This window comes from Elgaria multicarinata, chromosome 3 (genome assembly GCF_023053635.1).
Source record: "Elgaria multicarinata webbii isolate HBS135686 ecotype San Diego chromosome 3, rElgMul1.1.pri, whole genome shotgun sequence".
Classification (NCBI taxonomy): domain Eukaryota; kingdom Metazoa; phylum Chordata; class Lepidosauria; order Squamata; family Anguidae; genus Elgaria; species Elgaria multicarinata.
This window is the reverse complement of record NC_086173.1, coordinates 111679274-111702769: the sequence shown is the minus strand read 5'-3', so window position 1 is coordinate 111702769 and position 23496 is coordinate 111679274. Positions and strand designations below refer to the sequence as shown.

General features: G+C 41.1%; 1 protein-coding gene across 1 annotated transcript in view; it reads left to right on the top strand.

Annotated features, from left to right (window-relative positions):
• Positions 1-699: 699 nt before the first annotated feature.
• FAM120A (family with sequence similarity 120 member A) overlaps positions 700-23496 on the top strand; it is a 68841-nt gene continuing 46044 nt past the window's right edge. Inside the window, exons 1-3 of the mRNA XM_063121258.1 lie at positions 700-1587; positions 10542-10788; positions 11101-11183. Coding sequence (XP_062977328.1) covers positions 1114-1587; positions 10542-10788; positions 11101-11183 — 804 coding nt within the window. The 5' untranslated portion in view covers positions 700-1113. The remainder of the gene's footprint in view (positions 1588-10541; positions 10789-11100; positions 11184-23496) is intronic.

Sequence of the window (23496 nt, the reverse complement as noted above, 5' to 3'; positions counted from 1 at the left end):
TGATTGTGTTGGATGTCACGGACCACATCCGTCTATACGCCACTAGCGTAGATAGGTTTTCATCTGAACTAAACTAGCGGCGCGGTTCCTCAGCGCTCCTCTCAAACCCCAGGAAATCCTTTCAACCCCGTCGCTTCCTCTCCTCGCGTCTTTGCTATTTAAAGCCGCCTTGCCCGCTCCTTTCCCTTCGGAGCCCCCTCCCCTCCGCAGCCTCAAGAAGGCCCCCTCCCCTCACGCAGCCACCACGAACCAGCCCCCCTCCCTTCATTTCCGCTTTGCGAGGCCCTTCCCGGTCCAATCCTTCTCGCCGCCTTCTTCCCGCCTGCCCTGCCGTGCGCATGCTTGGGTTATGCAACGAGCCCAGCAGCGCCCGAGTGTCCCAGCTGCAGGGCGGCGGCGGGGCCGCTTAGCAAGCAGCGGAGGGAGGGAGCGACAGGAGGGGGAGCCGGCCCTATCTTTCTAGCTGGGAGACGGGGGTGGTGGGGGCGCGGGCTCCGCCCGCCCGCCTGCCTGCCGTCTCCCGAGCAGCGCAGAGCGAGCTGGCAGGCGGCGTGAGCGGCCTCGCCACTCCGGGCCAAGTCCCGCCTGTTCCGCGACGGCGAGTGGGTTGGTTTCCTGCGCGCTGTGCCGCTCCCCCCTCCTCTCCTCCCTCCCCTCCCGCTCTCTCTCGCGCGCGCTCTCTCTCTCTCTTTTCCCTCCCTTCCTTCCTTCTCCCGGCAGTAGGAGCCGCAGCGGCAGCAGCCCCAGCAGCAGCAGCCCGGATCCCCCGAGCCATGGCGCTGTGAGAGCAGCACATGGCGGCCGCAGCAGCCATGAACCCCCCACTAATCCATACAACTCCCCCCTGAAGAGCCACCGTGTAACTGCAGCCGCCGCCAACCCACCCAACAACCCACCCGCCTTAGTTGAATAATATCCTCTCTCCAGCAGCCCGGGCTCCATCACTTGCCACCACTGCCCGCCCGCCTGCCCGCAAGTATTCATTCCTCCTGCCGCCTCCCCCGGACCGAAGGCTACTACTACTACCCTACCACCTAGCCAGCCCACTCGCCGCTGCCGCCGCCACCCAGTGCCCCTCCAGCAGCCAGCGCAATCCCCCCCGTCGTTGCCGCCATGGGAGTGCAGGGCTTCCAGGACTACATCGAGAAACACTGCCCCAGCGCCGTGGTGCCGGTGGAGCTGCAGAAGCTAGCCCGGGGCAGCCTGGTGGGTGGCGGGCGCCAGAGGCCCCCGCAAACACCGCTGCGCCTCCTTATCGACGCCGACAACTGCCTCCACCGGCTCTACGGCGGCTTCTACACGGACTGGGTGAGCGGCGGGCAATGGAACCACATGCTGGGCTACTTGGCGGCGCTGGCCAAGGCCTGCTTCAACGGCAATATCGAGCTCTTCGTCTTCTTCAATGGCGCCCTGGAGAAGGCCCGGCTCCACGAGTGGGTGAAGCGGCAGGGCAACGAGCGCCAGACCGCCCAGCAGATCGTCAGCCACGTCCAGAACAAGGGCACCCCGCCGCCGAAGGTCTGGTTCCTGCCGCCCGTCTGCATGGCGCACTGCATTCGCCTGGCCCTCATCCGCTTCCACATCAAGGTAAGCCAGTGGAGGCGGCCTGCTCTTCGTCGCCCTCCCCTTCCCAGACACCCCAATTCCTTGCCCCAGCGCCCCCTTGCCTCCCTGCCCCCTTGCACCAGCGCCCCCTTCCCCGTGACACCTTGCAGCCCTTCTGTGACACTAGCGCCTCTCTGTTTCCCCCTTAGTTGCTCCCTTTCTGCACTTGATTTGATATCCCTCCCCTTGTTCCTTTCATGCTGCCAGCCCCCCTCCCCTCCCCCCAGCCTAGTTGCCCTGGCTCCAAGGAGCACCCAACTCCTGGACTGTTTTCCCTCGCCCGTGGAAGCCCCTGTGCTCTTCGCCCCGGTTCCTCGCCGCTCCACTGGCTGGGATAGAGGAAAGGAGGGGCAGCGCTCTAAGATGGCAGCAGCTTTTGCCCTCCTGGTTATGGCTCGACTGATTTCACAGGGAGGGAGGGAAGTTCTGTCTCCCCATATCCGCAAAATGTCGTCAAAACCTGGCGGTGTTGGCAGCTTGGGCGGGGAGAGGAGGTGCTGTGAGTTTCCTGGGAACAAGCACGCTCACCAGTGGCCATTAATAGTCACCCAAACGTGGCCAAAAAGTTTGTGTTGCTTCTGCCTGGCCATAGACTCCCCTCTCCCCCCCCCCCCGGGGAATGGAGCAGAAATAAGTAGTCTCCTTGTCTCCTCATTAGTAGCTACGGAGCTGCAGGGTGCCCTTAGCTGGCAAAGGGGAGGGCTTAGTAAGCACCCTGATGTCCTCAATCTCTACAGGGATTTTTCTATTTATACATACCTGTCAAGCTTTAAAAACCAGATGAGGGTGATCTGGAACATCCGAAGGCTCCCATCCACAATCAGAGATGTACTAATGAGTTGCCAATATTAAATTTGGTGGTACAGCCATTATTTTGTTTCCATACTATTCCTGAGGCTGTATTTCTGGTTCTGGTTCTGTAAGCACATTATTTTTTGCCTTTACCCTTCCCCCTCACCAGGCCTTGGGCGTCCTTTCTTAGTTTACATCTCAGATTCCATTTATTTCCCCATAATCTTAGTAGTATAAGATGGAAAGAAATATATATATGGGGTGGGGGGGAGTTGTTGTTCACCATGTCTATGACTGAGAATTAGAATATGAATAGATAGAAAAATGAATCTGCAGCACTTGTGCTCTAGATCCACCCTAGTGATGTTTTGAAGTTTGTGCAGTTTGCTCATCTTCAAAACTCTGGTGAGGTGTTTTCTGACTCCATGTTGTTCCGGGGGCCATTGTTCTGATCACTCAGATTTATAAAATGTCCTTTGCAAGCCAAGTAGCCACTCTACTGGAAGCAGACGTCACTGGAGCCATCTATTTGTTGTTTTAAAGTACAATCACTTCTGCATCATGTCTGATCACAACTGAATAATGAGGGGCTTTAGGCACAATTTGTCAAGAAAATGAAAGCAAGCAACAAGTTTTTAAACAGATCATTTGCATTTAAAGGGAAGTTCTGGTTCAAACTATTGTTAAAGCTTGAAGTTTAGACATTTCATAAAATTACTCCTGTAAATGAGTTTACTGTCACTTATGGAAGCTTTACAGTAGTTACATGTAAGCATGTAAATTGGCAAGTGCCTCATAGCACTGATAGTTTTAAGCTACACTTTGATTACTGTTCATCCTTGATTGTATTTACATTAATATCAATGTCCTTTTGATGACTGTGCATTTTTTGAAAAAAAAAATTAAGAGAAGGATGTAATATATTTCTTGATCAAGATTAAATTAGTATTTTTTCAATATACTTTTGTCATCAAAATAAAATCAGTTTGTGAAAGTGTGTAATCCTAGGGATATTCTACCTTAGTTTAAAAGAATGGTGTCAAGCACATACTTAACTAGTTACAGACTTTTTCAGTTCTGTTGCATAGTATAGTTAATGTTATGTGACCTTCAGAGACATGCACATATGTGTAATCAGAGTTTAACATTATCAAGCATTTGTACTGTCCTTTTGGCAGATTAAACTACTGCTGTAACCAGGACAAAGGATTTTTTCCCTGGATGTAGTTAATTTTCCTAAAAAGACAAATTTCTTAAAAACATTTTAAAACGAGGATTTTGAGAGTTAACTTTCTCTGAGTTGAGTGAAATTGAAAAAAACCCACTCTACTTCTTTTCTGGTGGCTTAGGTTAAAGAATAGTTTGTTTGAAACGTTATGTTTTAAGGCCTCGAAATCATCCTGCATTTTAGAGAGGCAGTGATACTTCAGACTAAGTTGATGGTGGAAGTCCCACCCCTTGTTTCAGTTGTAACTGGTGAGAAATTTTTATAATCCTACAAGTTGACAGATCTAGTGTAATGATTGGCTCATAGGAGTGACAGACGTGAAGTGTAGCACTACAATGAACAAGTTAGACTGTTCTGTTCATGTATGCTTGTTAAATTCTTCTGAAGAGAAGTGGGAAGCTGTTAAGTGCAACCACACTTTTCTCTGTAACTTAATCAGATGTGACGTGCATTTCTAATAAAGGAGTAAACGATTGATGCTAGAGTCTTGTCCCTACTGTAGTCCACGCTGAAAATTTTAATGCAGAAAATGTTGTAGGCCTCATAGGATGAGCAGCCTGGATTTGAGTAAATCTTGTTTGCTGATTTCAAGGAATGCTGATGTTTAAAAATTTTATTAGAAGAAAGGGCTGTCTATCCATCACATAATTCATGTTGTCTCATGTGAAAATGGATATAAATGGGAAGTGTCTGTATATCTCCCCCACTGCCATATATTAAAAAGTGAGACCGCTTGTTACAATAGTCTGTAGTGCAAAATTCTACCTTTGCTAGTAATAGCTCTTCTTTAGGTTTATAGGAAATTCTAGGTTGAGCATTTTAATTTTCTTTAGAGGCTTATTTAATGTACTGAATTAAGGCCTAATGCACATTTTAACCACTATAATTCCAAACTTTACCTTACTTCCCAGACTGAGTTTTCTGTTTCCCTATATCTTACTGCATATGACTTGTTAAAGATGTGGTGGTAGTCCTATAATATTTTTTCATATTGAAACCAATGTGCAATTCTAATATGTAAATTAACCCTATTTTAATTCCTTAAGATTTTTTTGCTCAAAGAAGTGAAATATATGTACATCTGAAGCTAAAAAACAACATTTTTGAATAAACCTATTTTAGTTTTTATGGTAGCTTATAGCTTTGACTTTTTTGCATAGAGTGCAAGGACTATGTCACTTTTATTTTTACATATATAAAGCTTTATAGTAAACTCTGAACACATAATTGCTGCAGTTGTTTTTATGCTTCACTAGTAACGTCCGTTGTTTTTGGCCAGTATGCCATTTTATATTTGTATTTTATTGAATCGTCTTGTGAGTCGCCTTGACTGTCACTTGTAGATAAAAGGTGGAATAGAAATATTTTAATAAATAGATAAAAATCTATAGAAATTTAATTTTTAAAATCATTTTGTTGACAATTGGAACAAGAATTAATATAGAATAGTTTTTTGCACTGCTAAGTCAAATGAGGTAAGAGACTGATACTTCGAAATCTCGAGTGTGTTATTTCTAGCAAATTGCATAGTCAGTGGAAAATCTGTAGAGCATAAGAAGAACATGGGAAACAATATTCAGAACATATGCTATTTTATCAAAACAGCACATTATTCATTTTTAATCCCATCTTCAGATTATGAGTTCATAAAACAGAAGTTAAATTTCAAGAGTTTTAAGTAAAACTTTCAAAGAAATACTAATATATTTAGTTTGATACTGAACACTTAGTATCTGCATGTCTATATATCTAATAATCCATATTTTAAACCAAAAAGCTATGGCAGTATAAACCATTATATCTTTGTTGTCGTTTTTGGGATCTGATTCTAGTGCTTATATATGTTTAACAAAAAGCATTTTAATACTATGTAGTTGTTCTCTTATTTCTGCATATATTGGCTGCATGTGGAATATTAAACAGAATAAATAGTTATTGGTTGGTTTCAGACAATAGGATAACCCAAGATGAGTTAAATAACCCATCATTATTTAACCCATTATTAGTATGTCATCTGTTGGGATTTTTTTTTAACCATGATGGGTTATTTGCCCGAAATAACCCATGCTGATAACCCATGGTCTGCAGTAGGGGTTATTTAACCCACTGTGGGTTATTGTGTTGACTATCAGGCACCATGGATTAATTTGCCTATAGAGTCATATGGCAAGGCAGGATCATATAGCTGCCGTCGGGCTGTAAACCCTTGAAGGTTTGCAGTATTGGGATGGCACTTCATAGGCAGCCTTCCCTAGTTGGGAGGAACCCAATGTGCATAATTTCACCCAGGTAAGAGAAAATCCTGGGTGCATAAGAATGGAGGTGGCGCAAATAAACCTTTGGAAAATAAGTAGAAATAAAGAAAACAGCCAAAAATGTGCATTCCCCCATAGCTTAAAGGGTACAATCACGCATGTGTGAATTTGTGCAAATTTGAATTCATGCAAATTTGAAATTGCGTGAATTTGCACCTCTGCAATTGTGCACTTCAGGCTATGGCCAAAATGCTCATTTTTGGTTGTTTTATTTATTTCTGCTTATTTCCCAAAGGTTTACTTATGCTACTGCTTTTTTGATTCACCCCAAATTTTCCTTCCCCTGGGTGTCATTGTGCAGGGTTTTGAAGGTGAGGTTTGTGCCGCCCTACTTTGGGGGCTCTGTACAAAATTTTGTCCCAATCCTGCAAACTTCCATGGGTTTATTAGTCCTGCCCCCTTTTTGGTGCACCTGGGATTTTCCCTCCTCCAGGTGCAATTGTGCAGGGTTCCGTTGTTGAATTGGGCACCTCCCGATGAGGAGAGGCTGTGTGTGAAGTCCTGATTTTGCAAAGCCCCAAGGTTTTATAGCCATCACCCTTTTTTTGGTGCACTCGGAATTTTCACTTCTTGGTGAGTAGTCGTGTGGGGTTTTGATGTTGGATTGGGTACCTCCCAAGTGCAAACATCCAGCTTATAGGTGAAACAGCATCACTGCAGTAGGACAGGGGCGGTGAAGGTGAATCAAATTTATTTATTTATTTATTTATTAAATTTTTATACAGCCCAATCGCCGAAGCTCTCTGGGCGGTTACACACAGTAGCTTAATAAGCTACTCACAGTAGCTTATTAGCCCATTTGTGTATCAGGGGATCGTGGGTTATTTAAAAAATAAGCTACTGTATGTAGCTGATTAACCCATCATGGGCTATTGTGACGTCCGAACGCGGCCATTGCGTCACAGGCAGGCTGCCCTTGTGAGTAAACCACTTGTGAAATCAGATAAGTGGCAGAAAAAAATAGACCCCTCTTTGTGTGGGTGTTTATGTTCAGTACATGGATTCCACAGAATGTCTGAAGGACGGACTTCCACATAAGTTGTTCACTGTGATTATTGTCAGAGACCTTGCTTAACATTGCATTGGCATCAGAGGCCTGGCTGGATGGGATGTATTATGGGGTCTTTTCACTAGTAGTGCTCAGGTTGTGTGACTTACACTCCTGGGAGGGGGGGTGTTTGGCCCCATTTTTATTGGCATTTCGGCATGTTACCCAAACCGTTTTGTTTTGCTATGCCTTTGGTTTAGTGTAGGCTTCCCTTATTGTTTGAGATCTGGCTCCTAGTTTTTAAGTTTGTGTTTTTGTTTTATAGATTTTACATTGCTTTGAACATGTGAGGGTTTTTTGAGGGGGGGGGCATCAAAAGCCAGGCTATAAGACTTCCATTAACAATGTTAATACAAATCATTGGTTTTTAAAACTGGATTTAAAAATTAAATTTGTTTTTATTAAACATTTCAACCATAGTAAGCAGCTTTTTTCTTTAAAAAAAAATTAACATGGTTTAACCGGATTAAAAAAGGTATCTACTCAATTCAAACACCTGTTAAACTATGCACTTAAAACAACACTACGGCCATCTGTTAAACATGTTGTGGAAAGCAACGGTGTTAGTCTTCCTGATGTTCTTAGACTACAGCTCCCATCAGCTCTACCCAGCACAGGGACTTAAGGGATGATGGGAGCTGTAGTGCACCAACATCTGGAAGGTTACAAATTGCCCATCCTTGAGTTAAAAGCGTTGCTATGTAAAAAAGAAAATGTGTGTGTTTGTGGAGGGGCGGGGAAGGGCAGGATACGATGCTGAGGGTTAAGCATGCCAAATGACACACTGGCTGTGTTTTGACATCACGTTAAGCAGTGAGTAGGCAATATGATGCCCTTGGGAATCACTGTGCCCATGTGATTCCCCAGGGCCCAAAAGGAGGGTGCTTCTCCTTGTACATGCAAAGTGCTCTGGTGATACCTGTGATTTTACTTTGAAGTGCCCCCCCCTCCAGGAATGGAAGGAAGACCCTGCTGCCTAGAATGCGGGATATGCTTGGGGATTGCAGCAAGGAAACTGGAGGGAGGGAGGGCTGGGATGACTTGGGGGAGAGCTGCAAGTAATTTGATTGGGTCCCCGTTGGATCCTACGCTCTGTGTGTAAATTTGACAGTGAATGAATTTGACGGAAGGGGTGGGTAATGGTCTGGGGTAAACGGATCTTGTGTCCTGGGGATATTGGGTAAGAGGGTTTAGAGAAGTGATTTTGAATGAGAGAGGGAACTGTGGATTCCAAGTGAGTTTGTGTCTTGGGGCTCAGACCCTAACTCTGCCTTGTACTTAGGTTCTTGGGCAAGTTACTTGTCTTTTCACCTAATAATTTCTGGATGTTTTGTAACTTGTTGCGCTGGCATGGCAGCCCTTTTGTGATGGCATCCATGACATTACACAATATTCTAATTGTGCCTATTGGCGCATAAAGGTTGGAGCTTTTCCGGTGAAGCAGCAAGGAGGAGTTTGGAAGTTTAGCTTTCACTTTCCATTAATCACAGTTTAGTGTGTTGCCTAAACTGTGGATAAAGTTAACTATGCTTCGTAACTCGTGGTTTGAAGTTGGCTTGCTTCAAAGAAACCATAGTTAAAATTTGTCTGGATTGGACAGCACAACAAGCTGTGCTTAATATAAACAGGGAGTAAAGCTTTCAAACTCCTTTTTTGAGTCACAGTGGAGGAAGGGAAGGGAATGTGTGAGCTCACTGCAGCTTGTTCTTATCATATTAAACTATGGTTTACTCTGGTTTAATGTGAAATCCAAACATGGCCACTAATGTTGCAATCTTATATCCATTTACTTGGGATAAGCACCATTGAAATCAATGGAATTCACTTCTGAGGGCTGTACTGTAATTCATGTATTATATTTCTTTTGATGAACTTCCTTCCAGACAGGATTATCATCACATGAACTAAAATTCAGGACGTGCCATGCTATATCTCACCAAGATAATTCTCTGAGCCCATATCTGAACTGCAGTGTTCAACATGATTGACTTGCAAATGAGTGTGCATAGTTGTAGCTTTAGCCTTCATGTAAATTCGTGTGCTCAGTATCCTTACATATATACCTAGTCCTTCAATTATGTTTATAGGTTTTATAAAAGCTGCACACCAAAATGGTTAATAGTTGTAGAAACCAATTAATAAGCATGCTAATAGAAACCAATTAATATGCATGCTTATAGAGATGTATGAACTTCAAAATGGAAACTTGATTTAAATTTTAATATCTCTCTTTGTTTAGTGTGGTAGCCATCACCAGTTACTCTTCAGTGAGTCATCAAGGATCTTTGCTACATATTTATTTATTTATTGCATTTCTATATCGCTCAATAGCTGAAGCTATTGTATAATTATTTATACCCTGCTTTATTTATTTAGTCACTATATAAGCTACCCTTCATTAACAGGACTCAAGGCAGTATTGATTTTTAAAACAGATAAAATCAAATCATGAAAACCAAAGTGACAGGAGTTGCAGGATCCTCAGCTAAACCCACTAAAATTCAGCAGAGCTATAAAACATCCTGAAATACAAAAAAGAAAAAAGAAAAGAATAGTAGTCACTTGGTACTGAATTATTATTATTTTTACTAAGATTGTGTTCCAAAGCAATGTACAAAAATTAAAAACCAGCAGAGATGTAATATGCAATCCTTGGGATACATGACGATGACCTAGGCCAAGTTCTAGGCTTCTCTAGGCAGCTGGACAACCATCTGTCAGGGATGCTTTAGGGTGGATTCCTGCATTGAGCAGGGGGTTGGACTTGATGGCCTTATAGGCCCCTTCTAACTCTACTATTCTATGATTCTATGAAAGAGGGGCACAGAAGGAGCTGCAGGTGGATTCAGGGCTGGCTGATAACAATGCCAAACCAAAGGAGATACCCTTCTGCTGATCTGCCAACCTGATAACTTGTTTTTATCTCAATTTTAGAATTTCTGTAAACCGCCCAGAGAGCTCTGGCTATGGGGGCGGTATATAAGTGTAATTAAATAAATAAATAACCCATAATATGTTAGAAGACACGTAAATCAAATATGTATATTGTATTGTAAGTATTTGCTATGCAAAAGGGGACTACTATGTTTCTGAAAGGTACTGGGGTCTTGCATGTCTTTTATGTAGATTTCTCTGTAGGTGTGTGGTGGGCAGAAATGGGGAACAATGATTGTTCTGTTACCTCCCTCCTCTTCATTTGGTATGCCTGTTCAGGTTGTGCAGCTCCTTCTGTAGTCCCTTCCTGTTTATAGAACAAAATGTTTGAACTGGGGCATTGTGTGATTGTTTGGAAGTGGAATCTTCACCGACCCTGGTTATAGTGCTTAAATGAAGGGAAGATTATTCAAACTTGATTTGAGTGTATTGAGCACTGCATTGTGACACAACACTGCATACGGTAAGGAGTGCAGAAAGCTGGAACTGCACATTCTCAGTGCTAAAACTTTTTTTTAACAGGAACTGTTAATACATATTTCAGCATGTTTGCAGAGTTTGGTATTAACTGTTAATGTGTCCTTCTCTTCTCCCCCACCCCCTTTTTTTAAAAACATAGGTTGCACAGAGCATTGAAGATCACCATCAAGAAGTAATTGCTTTTTGCCGAGAAAAAGGTTTCCATGGCTTGGTTGCATATGATTCAGATTACGCATTGTGCAACATCCCTTACTATTTCAGTGCCCATGCCCTAAAACTGAGCCGTAATGGAAAAAGCCTCACGACAAGCCAATACCTGATGCATGAAGTTGCCAAGCAACTGGACCTGAATCCAAATCGGTTTCCTATTTTTGCTGCTCTTTTAGGTAGGTGGAATGTCACATGGAAGTCCACCTTTAAACTGATCTTACAAATGTGTTAATGGAAGGGCTGTGTATTTCTGCACTCACACATGAGCCTTTCATCCTTTTTAAGGTTGTTGATTTTGTTGTAGCATATGCACAGTCAAAGGAATAAATGAAAACTGGTACCTGATCCCAATTACTCTTATTTAGAAGAAGGTACAGCCCCAAGTGTTTTTTTTTTAAAAAGTATATGATACTACCATTTGTATAGAGCAAGTTGCATAGAATATGCATTTTTAGGGTCATAAAAGTATTGCATATTATATATTACAGGTAATCACATTCTACCTGATGAAGATTTGGCATCATTTCATTGGAGTTTACTTGGTCCAGAACACCCATTAGCCTCTCTTAAGGTACAACTTTAATATAGTTTCTGGCATGTAAAATATGTATTGTTGGATGTGTCCTGCGAAATTAAAGATTGACCTGGAATCTACTTTCTAAAAGTAGTACCAAAGACTTCAAGAGGGCTACGCTGGAGAAAATGAGTTAGATATCTTTAAGCTTTTTTACAAATATGCTAATAGTTGGGTAATGTACACCCTGTTTTTCTAGTTCTTACTTTATCATACTAGTATCAGCAATTAGTTGCAGGTCTGATAATATTCACTCTTCTCCCTCCCCACCCCTCCTTTTTTCCTGGGGGAAGGGGCTGATAGCTTTGGAAGAACAGAATTTGTCTTCAAGTGTGCTAGATTTATCTATAAGCTTAATTTAAAAGTTGAAAGAGTTGCAAAATTGCTACTTTGGCAACTTTTATGAAAAACCAAGCCTCTTCAAAACCTAAACAGAGCTTGTGTGTAGGTGAATCATAGAGCTGTTTCTGCCTGTTCTGTATAGTTGGACAGTGGTGCTTTTAGTTCTAATTCGCTGGAAAGATCTGGTTTTTAGACTTGGCTGGTCATGTATTCTACTGTTGATATCTGGTACCTTAAAAGGTTATTTTAGAATTGTATATTTTTAATACAGTAGAAAAATTAATTTTTAGCTAATCCAAGGCTAATAAGTTCTGTGAGATGAAAATGTTCATAAGACCTTTCCAGGAATTAGTAGCCAAAGGTCAGGAAATGGCAAACGCAAATGATGGTTCAGACAGAATAGGCAGTTTCTGGCTTTCTTGAATTCCATCACTGTCATTTAGATACATGTATAACACATCTTGCATTAAAAAGTCCTGTTGCTGAAGTTACTTACTACCATGGTTAAAAGTGTGGCAGCAACTTCAGACAAACTTAAGGATATACCTTAAGTCCATCTAATTCTGTGTTGCAGTTATGTAATACTCTTTACGTTGGTTGCATGAGCAAATGTGTGCTCTAGGAATGGCTCTGGATGAAGACTTCTCTTTAGATAGGGTGTGTGGAAGAAGCTATCAAACACACGACAAGCTAATCCTAACCATATTTACTTGGAAGCAAGTTCTATTGACATTGGTGGAACTTGCTTTCAGGTAATTGTGTTTAGAATTGTAGCCTAAGATTCAAGGCTGATTTAACACTGGATTCTGGAAGAATGTAATTATTATTTTTCCTTTTTTGAGTGCACCCTTGTACTGCCCCAACTTGCAGCATCCATGACATCTAGAGACATCATCACATGTAGATAGAATGTTAATCTGCATACAGGTTGCTGCTCTTACTTTCACTTTATAGTAAATAATGTGAGTAGTGTAGTTCTCATTCAACTTCTGATTGTGAAGGTGAAGTAAATGGCTTTGTCTTCTACATAGACACACATAGACAATCTCACAAGGTAATTCAGCACAAGGATCCATGGGAAATGCATTGTGGCCTGTTTAAAAGGGGATTATGTGTGGTGGGGTAAATCTTAAGTAGTTGTTCTATTATATACCTTAATAGGTCAATAGGTTTCCTGCATCTCCCACTAGCCTCTTGGCGTTAGTCCTCTTTCTGTCTTCCTTGACATACAAAGAATACAGTCTGGATGGCTTGAGCCACTTAACCAAGCTGTCAAAACAAAGATGGGCAAAAGAACTAAGATCTTTAGCAAATCTGACTGGGGAAGCTACTTTCTGACCCCTAGTATCATGGTAATTTAGAGGCTCAAGTAGATGTAATCAGGGCATTGTTGTATGTTTGTATATCTGCCCTGTTGCTTTATAAAATGAGAGTGATGGTGGAGACAATATTTTTGTAAAAAAGGGGTGCATGTGTTAGGGGAGCAGTAGTCCCCCCTGTTACCTCCATACTTGTTTTGCTGCATGCACTTTTCCCCCCAGATCAGCTCTAGTAATCAAAAGTGCAGACCTATTTCTACTCCTTCAAGTAGATGTGAACAGGGCATGTGAGTAAAAATAAGTGGCTGCCCGAGTCTTATTTAGTTTGGCCCTTAAGCTGCTTTTCATGCTACAGTTTTATAGTACATAGTCATGGATGTATTTAGTATTGTGACATTGGCCTAATAAAAATATATTGGCCTGCATAGATGGCCTAATATGTGTGAATCAGCGCTTGCAGAAGCAAGATTCTCTTCCCTCCCCCCCCCCCATTATAAAGTTAAAATCAAGGAAAATGTTATAGGGACTTGTAGCACAAGCTTCACCCTATTAAACATTCATTCGTTTGTCATGAAGATTTGTGTTAATGATGAAAAAAATGAAGAAATACATTTTTTCAGGAAACTAGAAGTCATGGGGTGGGGGTGGGAATATTCCTTAAGGAGCGTGGGAATGGAAACTTTAGGAAAAGTGAATGCAATCCTGATATTCTATATAAACATTCTTTACCACTTTAAAAAACATGAAATGCAATATGTGTACATTTTATTTATTTAGAATATTTTTAGATCACTCTTCTGCTCAGTGACATACAGATAAAAACAATAAGTTATAAGAAGATGCACAACTTTTTATAAAATAAAATTTGGGATTAATAATAAATAGAGAGCAGCATTAACTATTAAATCCTTGATGGCACATCGTTATCTTCAGCCACCTAAAGGACAATGAGCCTGTTCAGACAACACACTAAGGCATGGTTAGGCCGCTAACCCTTTTGCAGTGAAAGGTTAGTGAGTGTTTAAACTGTGCTTGTATAGCCACCATAGTTAGGAATGATTCATGTGACATGCTATGCTGTAATGTTTAGCTCAAATTGCTTAACCGTATTGGCTTAGCATGTCATCTGAACAGGATCAATAAAGAGAAAGCTAGCCTAGCCTCCTTGGAGAGGAACTTCCACAGTCAGGGTGCTGCTACACAAAAGGCCCTGTGGGAGGTGAGACACTTAACAAGGGTCTCAAATGATGAATGCAGGTTTAAGTAGGGTCATACAGGAGGATGCAGTCTTTCAGATACCTGCCCCTATAAAGTTTAAGGCTTTATAGGTAAAAACCAGCACCTTGTCCAGGAAGGAGATGTTAGCAACCAACCTATAGTTGTTTAGGTATTCTTGGGCCAGATTAGATTTCTTCAGGAGCATCCTGACCATTACTTTTGTGATGATTCCTTTATTTTAGGAGGACTGGAAACCTGATACCTGAACAACCTTGACTTGATCTCCAATGTAGTTTTGAAGCCATTAATTCTCTTACCCACAGTCATCTTTAACCTCACATAGCTCTTCTGAGAAACATCTTCCGATATTTGTAAAATTACAAGTGTATACTCTCTCAGACCCCTTTTCAATAGGGTGAACAGATCTAACTACTTCATAGTCTTTTGATCAATGCTCAGTTCTACCATCACTTGAGTTGCTACTTTTTTCCCCACATGCAGTGGGTTGAATTCTTGTGTAGGGTGACCAAAACATGCTATTAAAAACAAGACCTTACTGCAATCTTTCAGAATGCTAAATCTTTTTTATTTCTACTATTAAGGTAATATCACTCATAATTCAAGAATTTTGCTTGTGACTTCATCACACTGGAAGCCATAGTCTCTTAGTATCAAGAAAAATCTCCATTTTTTTTAACTTCAGTTGATTACAAAACATTGGGTAGCTAAGTGCATATTTTTATCTTTGCTCTCCCATTCCATACCTGTTTCTCATCTTCTAGAAGACATTGTTTCCCTTGTGTAACTTCTTCATCTTTATATACATAAAAATTGCTTCCCTGCTTTCTGCAGTCAGCAAGTTTCATTCCCCATTCTTCTGCTTTTTTCAAAAAAGTCATTAGAAACTAAATAATTGTTAATAAAAGTGATTTAAAAAGCAAAAAAAATTCCAATGCATTTGTCTCTTCTTGTCCAGCTTGAAAGCACATTCCTTATACTTTATGCTATGACCTGTGAAGTTTCTTACTAGTCAAACACAGTTTTAACATCTATTTCAATAACTGAGGGGCTTAAGTACAGATGGGATCCAGTCCATTTTTCCACATTGGTTGCATTAAATATATTGTCTTTTCTTGTTTATTGTTATTATTTGGAATACTGAAGTTTCAAATATACCTAATAACTTGAGTTTCTTATGACTTGGCTGGTTCTCTGTTTTGAGTAAAGATCAATAATTTAAATACTTGTTTTTTGAAATCTGAACCCATAAGAAAGTTGGTGTTGGCTCCTAAGATACCTTCACATGTTTAGTGCTTTCGTTGCTGTACTTTTCTGCGGCAAGAATGGGCTAACGTGATTAGCCTTCTTTCCCCCTCTCCCCCCACCAACTCATCGAAGTCCACCAGTATGTGTTTAAATTTACAAAGCTGGAGTGCACATTTGGGATTTGTTATCAGTATAGGCATAATGAATCAATGTTATGTGTTCCCAGATATGCACTGTTGTTTAAGGACATATGAAGTGCCTTTCTGGATCAGAGGATTGGTCTTTGAGAATCTCAGCACTTGGTAGCCCGTCAGAAATTAGCCGGCTGTCTACTGATGGGCAATTTCTCCCCAGCCCTGCTAGAAAGTCTAGAAATATTTTAAAAATCAAATTCGTCCATGGATGGAACTGGCACAGCCCTACTCTTGCAACTAACCAACTGGAATCTTTGAAATGGACAATTCCGCCTCTGTCCTTAGCCACCTCCTTATCCCACAACGCATGCTAGCCCTTTTTAGATGTAATGTAGATGCGCTTGACTTCCCAGTGTTGATTATGTGGTCTGAAAGGAACCTCCTTGTATACAACTGTATGCACATTGGGCTCCATTGGCAGGACTGGGAACCCTGAAAAAGCAAGGTTCCCCAATTGTATGTATGAAAGACCCCGTTGCATTTCAGGGTGGAGACCTCTGTGTGTACATTTATATGCAAAGGGTCCCTTATCAGACCTTAATATGAATACATGGAATTCAGTTGCATGCACTTTCACATAACATCTGAGAGGGGCTGCTGTTGGATCTGATTCACATGTGACGAGCTACCTCCTACTGAACAGATCTCAATAGCTCCTACTGTTGCTTGATACTTAGGCCTTAGCTAGACCTAAGGTTTATTCCGGGATCGTCCCAGGGTCATCCCTGTTCATATAAATGACACACAGGGGATCCCGGGAGCAGGCAGGGATGGCCCCGGGACGGCCCCGGGATAAACCTTAGGTCTAGTTAAGGCTTTAGTTTCTCATTGTGCTGCACATCTTAATATCAAGAGCATTATGCAGGAAGACATGCAGCTTGTTCGTAATTTATCATATGAAGGTTGCACAAGTATGTATCCTCTATCTTCTGTTCTTTAGCCCAACTAATCTGGCTGCCTTGTCATGATGATATTACTCTTCTGTTATCTACATTGGCTCTCCCTTATTGTATTCTAATTCAACTTCTGCTGATTTGCATATGTATTAATCCTCTTGCTCCCACTTACCTATTTTCCCTGCTCCTTTCTTGCTGTCTTTGCACCTCCTTGTCCTGTGTTACTTGATCCATTCCCACAATGTTCTCTTTTCCTCCTTGTTACTTCATTAGAACCCTTCACCATCATGGCATATGTCCAGCTCCTTCCATTTTTTTAAAAAAAAGTCTGATTAAACATCACTTCTTCACAATATCATTCTTTATCTAATCCCTCACCTTTACCATTTCCTGCCACTACCCTTTGCTTACGCATCTAGTCTTTACTCTCAGTCTTAAAATTCTAGTTGAGCCTGTGATTCTGGATTTATTGATATATATGCTTTGTTTATCTAGGTGCTTTAGAAAAGCCTCTTTTTTGCTTTGCATGCAGTACAGTGAAATACACATGTGTGCAAATAGTCCCAGCAGTGTTTTCCTTCTCATAATAGTCATTGCTGGAAATGGTTCTTTGGAGACAGTGCAGCTCTGAAATGTCACAGTTCCTGTCCAGTGAATTTTCAGTTTGGGAGCAAATGCAAATTATTGCGAGTGTTAACATGAAGTATCTGCTATACTTCATGTTATACAGTATAATGGTATAGTCCATTATACAGTATAATGGACTATACCATTTCAGACTACAGGTGTGGGATTGCATGTTTTGCATCCTCCTCCATATTGAAAAGACCTACCTGTACATCTCAAACTAGAATGACAGAGAAAACTAGCCTAGAACCCTTCCAACTGAGATATTAGTATAGGAAATTGTTGATACAAAGGAGCAAATAAGACATGCAGTTTTGCAGTCTGAAATAGCGCAACCCAAGAAAAGGGGTAACCAGGTGAGTGCTCCGATCGTACCTTTTTCCTGTAAGCGGTACAGAAGAATGTTGGATAAAGGAGATGCAAAGTAATAGGTAAGAATTAACTGGTAGGCAATGAAGAATATGGGCTCATCTACACCAAGCAGGATATTCCACTATGAAAGTGATATATAAAAGGCAGGAGCCACACCAAGCAGGATATAGCAGTATGAAAGAGGTATATCATATGTCTCAATGGGCCCAACAGTTGTCAGTGCACTTCGATACCGCTATAAAGCAGTAGTGTGGCTTCTGCTTTTTATATATCACTTTCATACCACTTTCATAGTGGAATATCCTGCTTGGTATAGATGAGCCCAAAGTGAGTCTGGGGTTAGCCCTGAAAGTCTCTGTCTTCCCCCACCCAAACCTTGTCGGGGTTGTACATTGAATGTAACCATCTCTTTGTGCTGAAGTGCACTTGCTCACTCATCACTGTAGAAGTGAACAGGCCCTAACACAATGCATCTTTGAAGTTCTTTATGCTCATTAATATTTTTGGTGCCAGGACCTTTTCAGATGCGAATATAAGGAGATAGGTTCTGCAGTTCTGCAGAGTGAAACCGAATGTTCATTACTACTAATATACATGAAGCATTGATTTAGGAAATTGTTAACAAATAGGCATGTCTAGAGGAAATGATATAAAGGGTTTTTGAAATAGACGCAGTGTGAATTATTGGCATTGACACTGGGATTAAATAAATCATTAAAAAAGTGCAGTCAATCTTTGGGAATTTACTAAAATCAGTCACTCTCAGCTTTTCATCTGCAAAAGGGGTTCACAATGAGCTTTGCTTGTCAAGCTGTCATGTTCCTAAATGTCATATATTGCAGTTTATTTTCCCCCTTCATTTACATCTTTTAATTATCCATTTTGTCTATGTTCTCAGTAGCCTTGCTAAAATTTAACCTTCATTCTACAGTCATCTACTTGAACTTTTTATCCATTCATTTTTTTCTTTGAAGGAATTTGTAACCATTTTTCTTTACAAACACTCTTGGTTAACTTTTTGGATACTTCCACTTAACATGATCTTCTCTTTGGCTGTATGTCTTTTATGTACTTCATAGCATCCTCATTGTGCTAGCAGAAGTGTTTGAGATTTTTCTTCTAGTAGTTATAGAATAAAATTCTATTCACTGCCTGTCTTTTTCAGCCACTTAATCTGCTGCTGCTGCTACTTTCTTTTGTGGACTTCTCGGTTCCAGTTACTGGGTAAAAAAAAAAAATCTTCTCCAGGATTGCAGAGTTCTCCTTTCAAACTTCCATTTTCCAGGTGTGATGTCACTTCCTCCTCCATAATTCTAGTTCTACCCAGTTAGATTTTTTTAAAACAACAACAACCCGTCAGTACCCATTTCAGTGTGTCTTGTAACTTACTGCCATGCGGTTAACTGCTTTTGTTAAAAGCATCTGTATGTTGTGGCTGTAGGAATTATAATAATGAATTCTGCCTTTCATTTCCATCAGAAATGTGTGTTCAGAATTGATTATACAGCCTTTAATATTTCATTAATATGAAGTAAATCCAGAGTCTTTTCCATACACTACATCTGATGTTAGTTATGACATTTTATTTCAGATAATTGTAATTATGGGACAAATTATAGGCATCTCTTTAAAACAGAAATCAGAAGGGAGCAGTGAGCATTTTTAAGTGGCTTTTATTAAATTTAATTTCTTTTTCAATAGAAAACAAAACTAAATCTCAGAGTGTTCTATTCTTTCCAACCAGAGATTAGGCATACCATTACTTTTAAAAAGTTGATTCCCCTCATTAGCACCTTCCTTTGAAGGTAAGAGAAGAGGAAGTGACTTGAAAGTTAAAATTTAAAAAACTTGATAAAGCATGATTTAAAACTTGTTCAAAGTGCAATTACTGCTTTAAAATATTTTTCTAAAAGCAAAATAGAATTTGTATTACATGTGGTGGTATCCAATGAGTGGATCAGTTCAGACAACACATTAGTCAACACAGTGTGAAAACTCCACTGAGTTTTTAGGAGGTACTCCCCATGCAACATGTTCTAACTCCACCATTGTATGACTGTGGGCTACCATGGAGTTGAGTAAAATGTATCACAATGTTTGATTGACAGTTCCTCTGCCCTCTCTCCTCCCCTGGTCCTCACAATGGTATCCCATCAGCCATTGCTGCAAAAAACCAATCCCGGTGGCTCTCCTAGAGCGGCACTCACTTCTTTGGCTGCTCTTGCCAGGAAACTCTGTAGCCCGTGGGAAAAGTCAACTCAGTGCAACGGAAAGCTCCACAGAGCCCTCCACACAACATGCAACATAATGGTTGTGCAGGAACTCTCCTCTGCACAGCGTTGATATTCTGTGTGGAATGTTTTCAAAAAAAAACCACTCCACTGTTGCGTGGAGCTTTCCCACCAAACAACACATTTCTCAATGGTAGTGTAAAGACTCCACTGTGGAGTTCTAAAGCCATCATTGAGAAATGTGTTGTCAGAACTGAGCCAGTGTCTTCCCCTAACACTGTATAAAATATTTGTGATTCCTTAAGGATTTCATTCTATAGTGAACTTAGACTTTGAAAGTGTTCTTGTACCAAACTAAAGAATTAGTTTTCATCTCTGATTTCTAGAGGTAAATTCATACAAGAGTCTCAATCAGGGGAATTCTTTTTTCAGTGCAAGTGTAATAAAATGTTTTTGTGAATCGGCCTTCTTATGGTGAGATCCAGGAATTCACAGTTTGTAGTTGGCCTTGGTAGCCAGCTATTATTTCTAGTAGCCAGCAAGAATATGCTAAAATTGCCTCTGAGCATGTGCAGAATGGTCTTCTTTTACGACTGACTTATTTTACCCTGGATCCTCCCTATCCAAAAATAAGGAACACACTTTGCAAGACAGATGGCATGGCTCCCACACAAGCCTGAATACCTGCACCTCTTTTAGAAACTTAACAGTATATCCTCTCTCTTGCTAGCATACTGTATTAGAAATCACTGTTCCCCTCCTCAAAAAATAATCTAGTATTATGTTCTGTCACTCCTTCCAATAGCTTTTTGCAACAATATCTGTCCACAACTCCACCCCCCACCCCACCCCCAACCATTGCTTGAATTTCCCTTTTTGTGCCTCCACTCCTTTTCAGGGTTTTATTTGTGTTTAGATTCCTGCTGGATGGAAGCAGTTTTCCATACCTGACCTAAGGTCCAGTGAGCATAATCCTTCCTACCATACATGAAGTTCATTCCAGTTTTTTCCGCCTTACCTGTAGCAGTTCCATTGTTCACAAGTTCAATAGAAGCCTCCACCCCCCCTGTTAAAATCGGCAATGAGGGCAGCAAGGTGTAGGAGCTGATTTGGGGTGCATATAGCCATAAACTTGAAATGGGGCAAGGACGTACCTCATTTTGAATCTAAAGTGATTTGTCTCATACAGCCATGCTGTGGAGGTGGGGGCGGAGGTGTCTTTGTACTTGACACAAGGACTGGCAAATTAGTGCTAATCTAGCTTTTGCTACAAACTGGAGAATTGGGTTTCTCGTAGGCTTCATCTGGGGGAGAAGATAGACATGCATGTCTGAAATATGGCAAATGAGCTTCCTTAGAGGGCTAACCTCTGAAAGTAGGGAACATTTGGATGCACCCTTGGTTAAAAAGGGTGAAGTGGATTTTTGGTCTGGGTGGGGAAAGGCTAGTAGTGGAGGCAGCTTTTCATCCACAGTCACAAGAATGTATGCCCTCCGATGAGCATTGGCTAGGGAAGAGAAGAGCCTCTGAGATGGAAAGGTCAGGAGAGAACAGCAAGAGTGAACCCTTGGGCAAAAGGCAATCTACTTGCTTACTTTTATAACATTTGTATACTGCTTTTCAGCCATAATGGTTTTCAAATAATGAAATCCTGTTTGTAGACAGATATTGCCCTCTCAATAGGGGATCTGGCACACTTGATGCAGTTGTTGTTATCAAAACATTGTAACGTCATGTGGTTCCTGGTTCTACTGCCCCTGAAATGGGGTGGCAGGAATGAATGGTGCTGGGTGAGGGGAGCACAGTATTGTCTTTTCACCAATTCATCAGATGTTCCCGTTGTTGGTGATCCTCAGAGCAGATGGTCTACCAGCCCTTAGATCTCTGAGGCAATCACACAGCATGACAGCCCAGATTATGTATTGAGTATGAGTTGTTGTTGAATCATGGGTTGTTGTGTTGTGTGAACCCAGACATGCTAACAAATCATGGTTTGTTAATCATAAACGACCCACAAAGAGAATCCATGGTTTGTTGTCCAGTTGTGAACTTCGGAATTGTTCATAATTAACAATGGCTCTTGGTTCCGCTTCTCTGAAAGATGATGATTTATTTATTTATTACATTTTTATACCGCACAATAGCCGAAGCTCTCTGGGCGGTTCACAAAAATTAAAACCATGAAGAACATAATAAAACAACCAACAATCTAAAAACACAAATACAAAATTCAGTATAAAAAGCACAACCAGGATAAAACCATGCAGCAGAAGTTGATATAAGATTAAAATACAGAATTAAAACAGTAAAATTTAATGTAAATTAAAATTAGTTGTTAAAATACTGAGAGAATAAAAAGGTCTTCAGCTGGCGACGAAAGGAATATAATATAAGCGCCAGGTGGACCTCTCTGGGGAGCTCATTCCACAGCCGGGGTGCCACAGCGGAGAAAGCCCTCCTCTTAGTAGCCACCTGCCTCACTTCCTTTGGCAGGGACTCATGGAGAAGGGCCCCTGTGGATGATCTTAAGGTCCAGGCAGGTACATATGGGAGGAGGCGTTCCTTCAGATAACCTGGCCCCAAGCCATTTAGGGCTTTGAATGTTAGTGATGGCTTTGGGGGCTACTGGGAGACAGTTCAAAGTCCACCATGTGTTCTTGCTGCCTTTTATTGTTTGTGCTACTGTGCCTCCAATCAGTCAGTCAGGATTGCAGAGTTGTGGCAGAATTAACTGATACAAAAGTTGATATGGACTGACAATGTAGTTTGGCTCCTTAGGAGAAAATATGGTGAATTCTTTGCTGGGGATTTTTCCTCAAGTCTGATTACCAGAATTAAATTAATGGTTGCTATGGCGACAGTATTGATGGACATCTCTTGAAAACGCTAATTTGCAGTGCTTTTCAGGAACAAGTCACTTGTTGCTGCAAGGGGTTGATATAACAAAATAATAACTAGGTGCATGTTGTAAGCACTTAATAACCAGAGTATGTGACATCCAAAAATCCTTGCAGTAATCCTTGGCTTACAATTCCCCAATAGGCAGGCCTAGCCACCATAGTCAGTGGTAAAGGATAATGAAATTTATAGGCCAAAACATCTGGGGGGCAAATTTGCCTACCTCTGCAGGATGGGGTTGGGGAAAGTTAAACTGAGAGAGTTCCTTGCTTTAAGGACACCCTCTGATTTTCTTGGCTGAGGTGACTTCCCTGCTCAAACTTGATCACAAATCAACATTCCATCTAGCATATTGCAGGAAAAAATGCCATATCTTAAGAAAAATAGTTTTGTGAATCTTCACACTCTTACATGGCAGCCTCCAGCTGTAACCACTTGAAACATAGGGTTTAAGTTTGGATAATGTACAGTGAGTAAACTTTGCTTGCTTCTGAATGGAATCATTTGAAGGTGTTTTGAATCTCTGTGTCTCATACTAACCGTAGCAGGTAAAGATGTTGGCAACTATAATTATTAGCAGCAAATAGCCCTTTCCTTAGAGCATTGGCCTCGTGTTGTAGCAGCTGAACAGTTTTACAGCTACACTAAGCTATTTAAAATGCAATCTTACAGTAGGCCATTTTCTACAGAGAATTCCTTTCTTGAGGGTGAATAGCGGTTGCCTTGCCATCCAGTTTTCTGAATGGCTTCTACTGTTGGCTTTGCTTTTCAGGTAGTATTTTGTTCTCAGGTTTCACAAGTATTTCTCCCTTCCCCCAAATTACATGGTGGAGCCACTGGAATTATAGATGTGTTTAAAACCCAGTTTTGTTTAGTTGATCTTATCTCCCGATTTCCTACACAAAAGTGTGGTGTTCAGTGTTCCCAAGCTGTTTTCTTTTATGTTT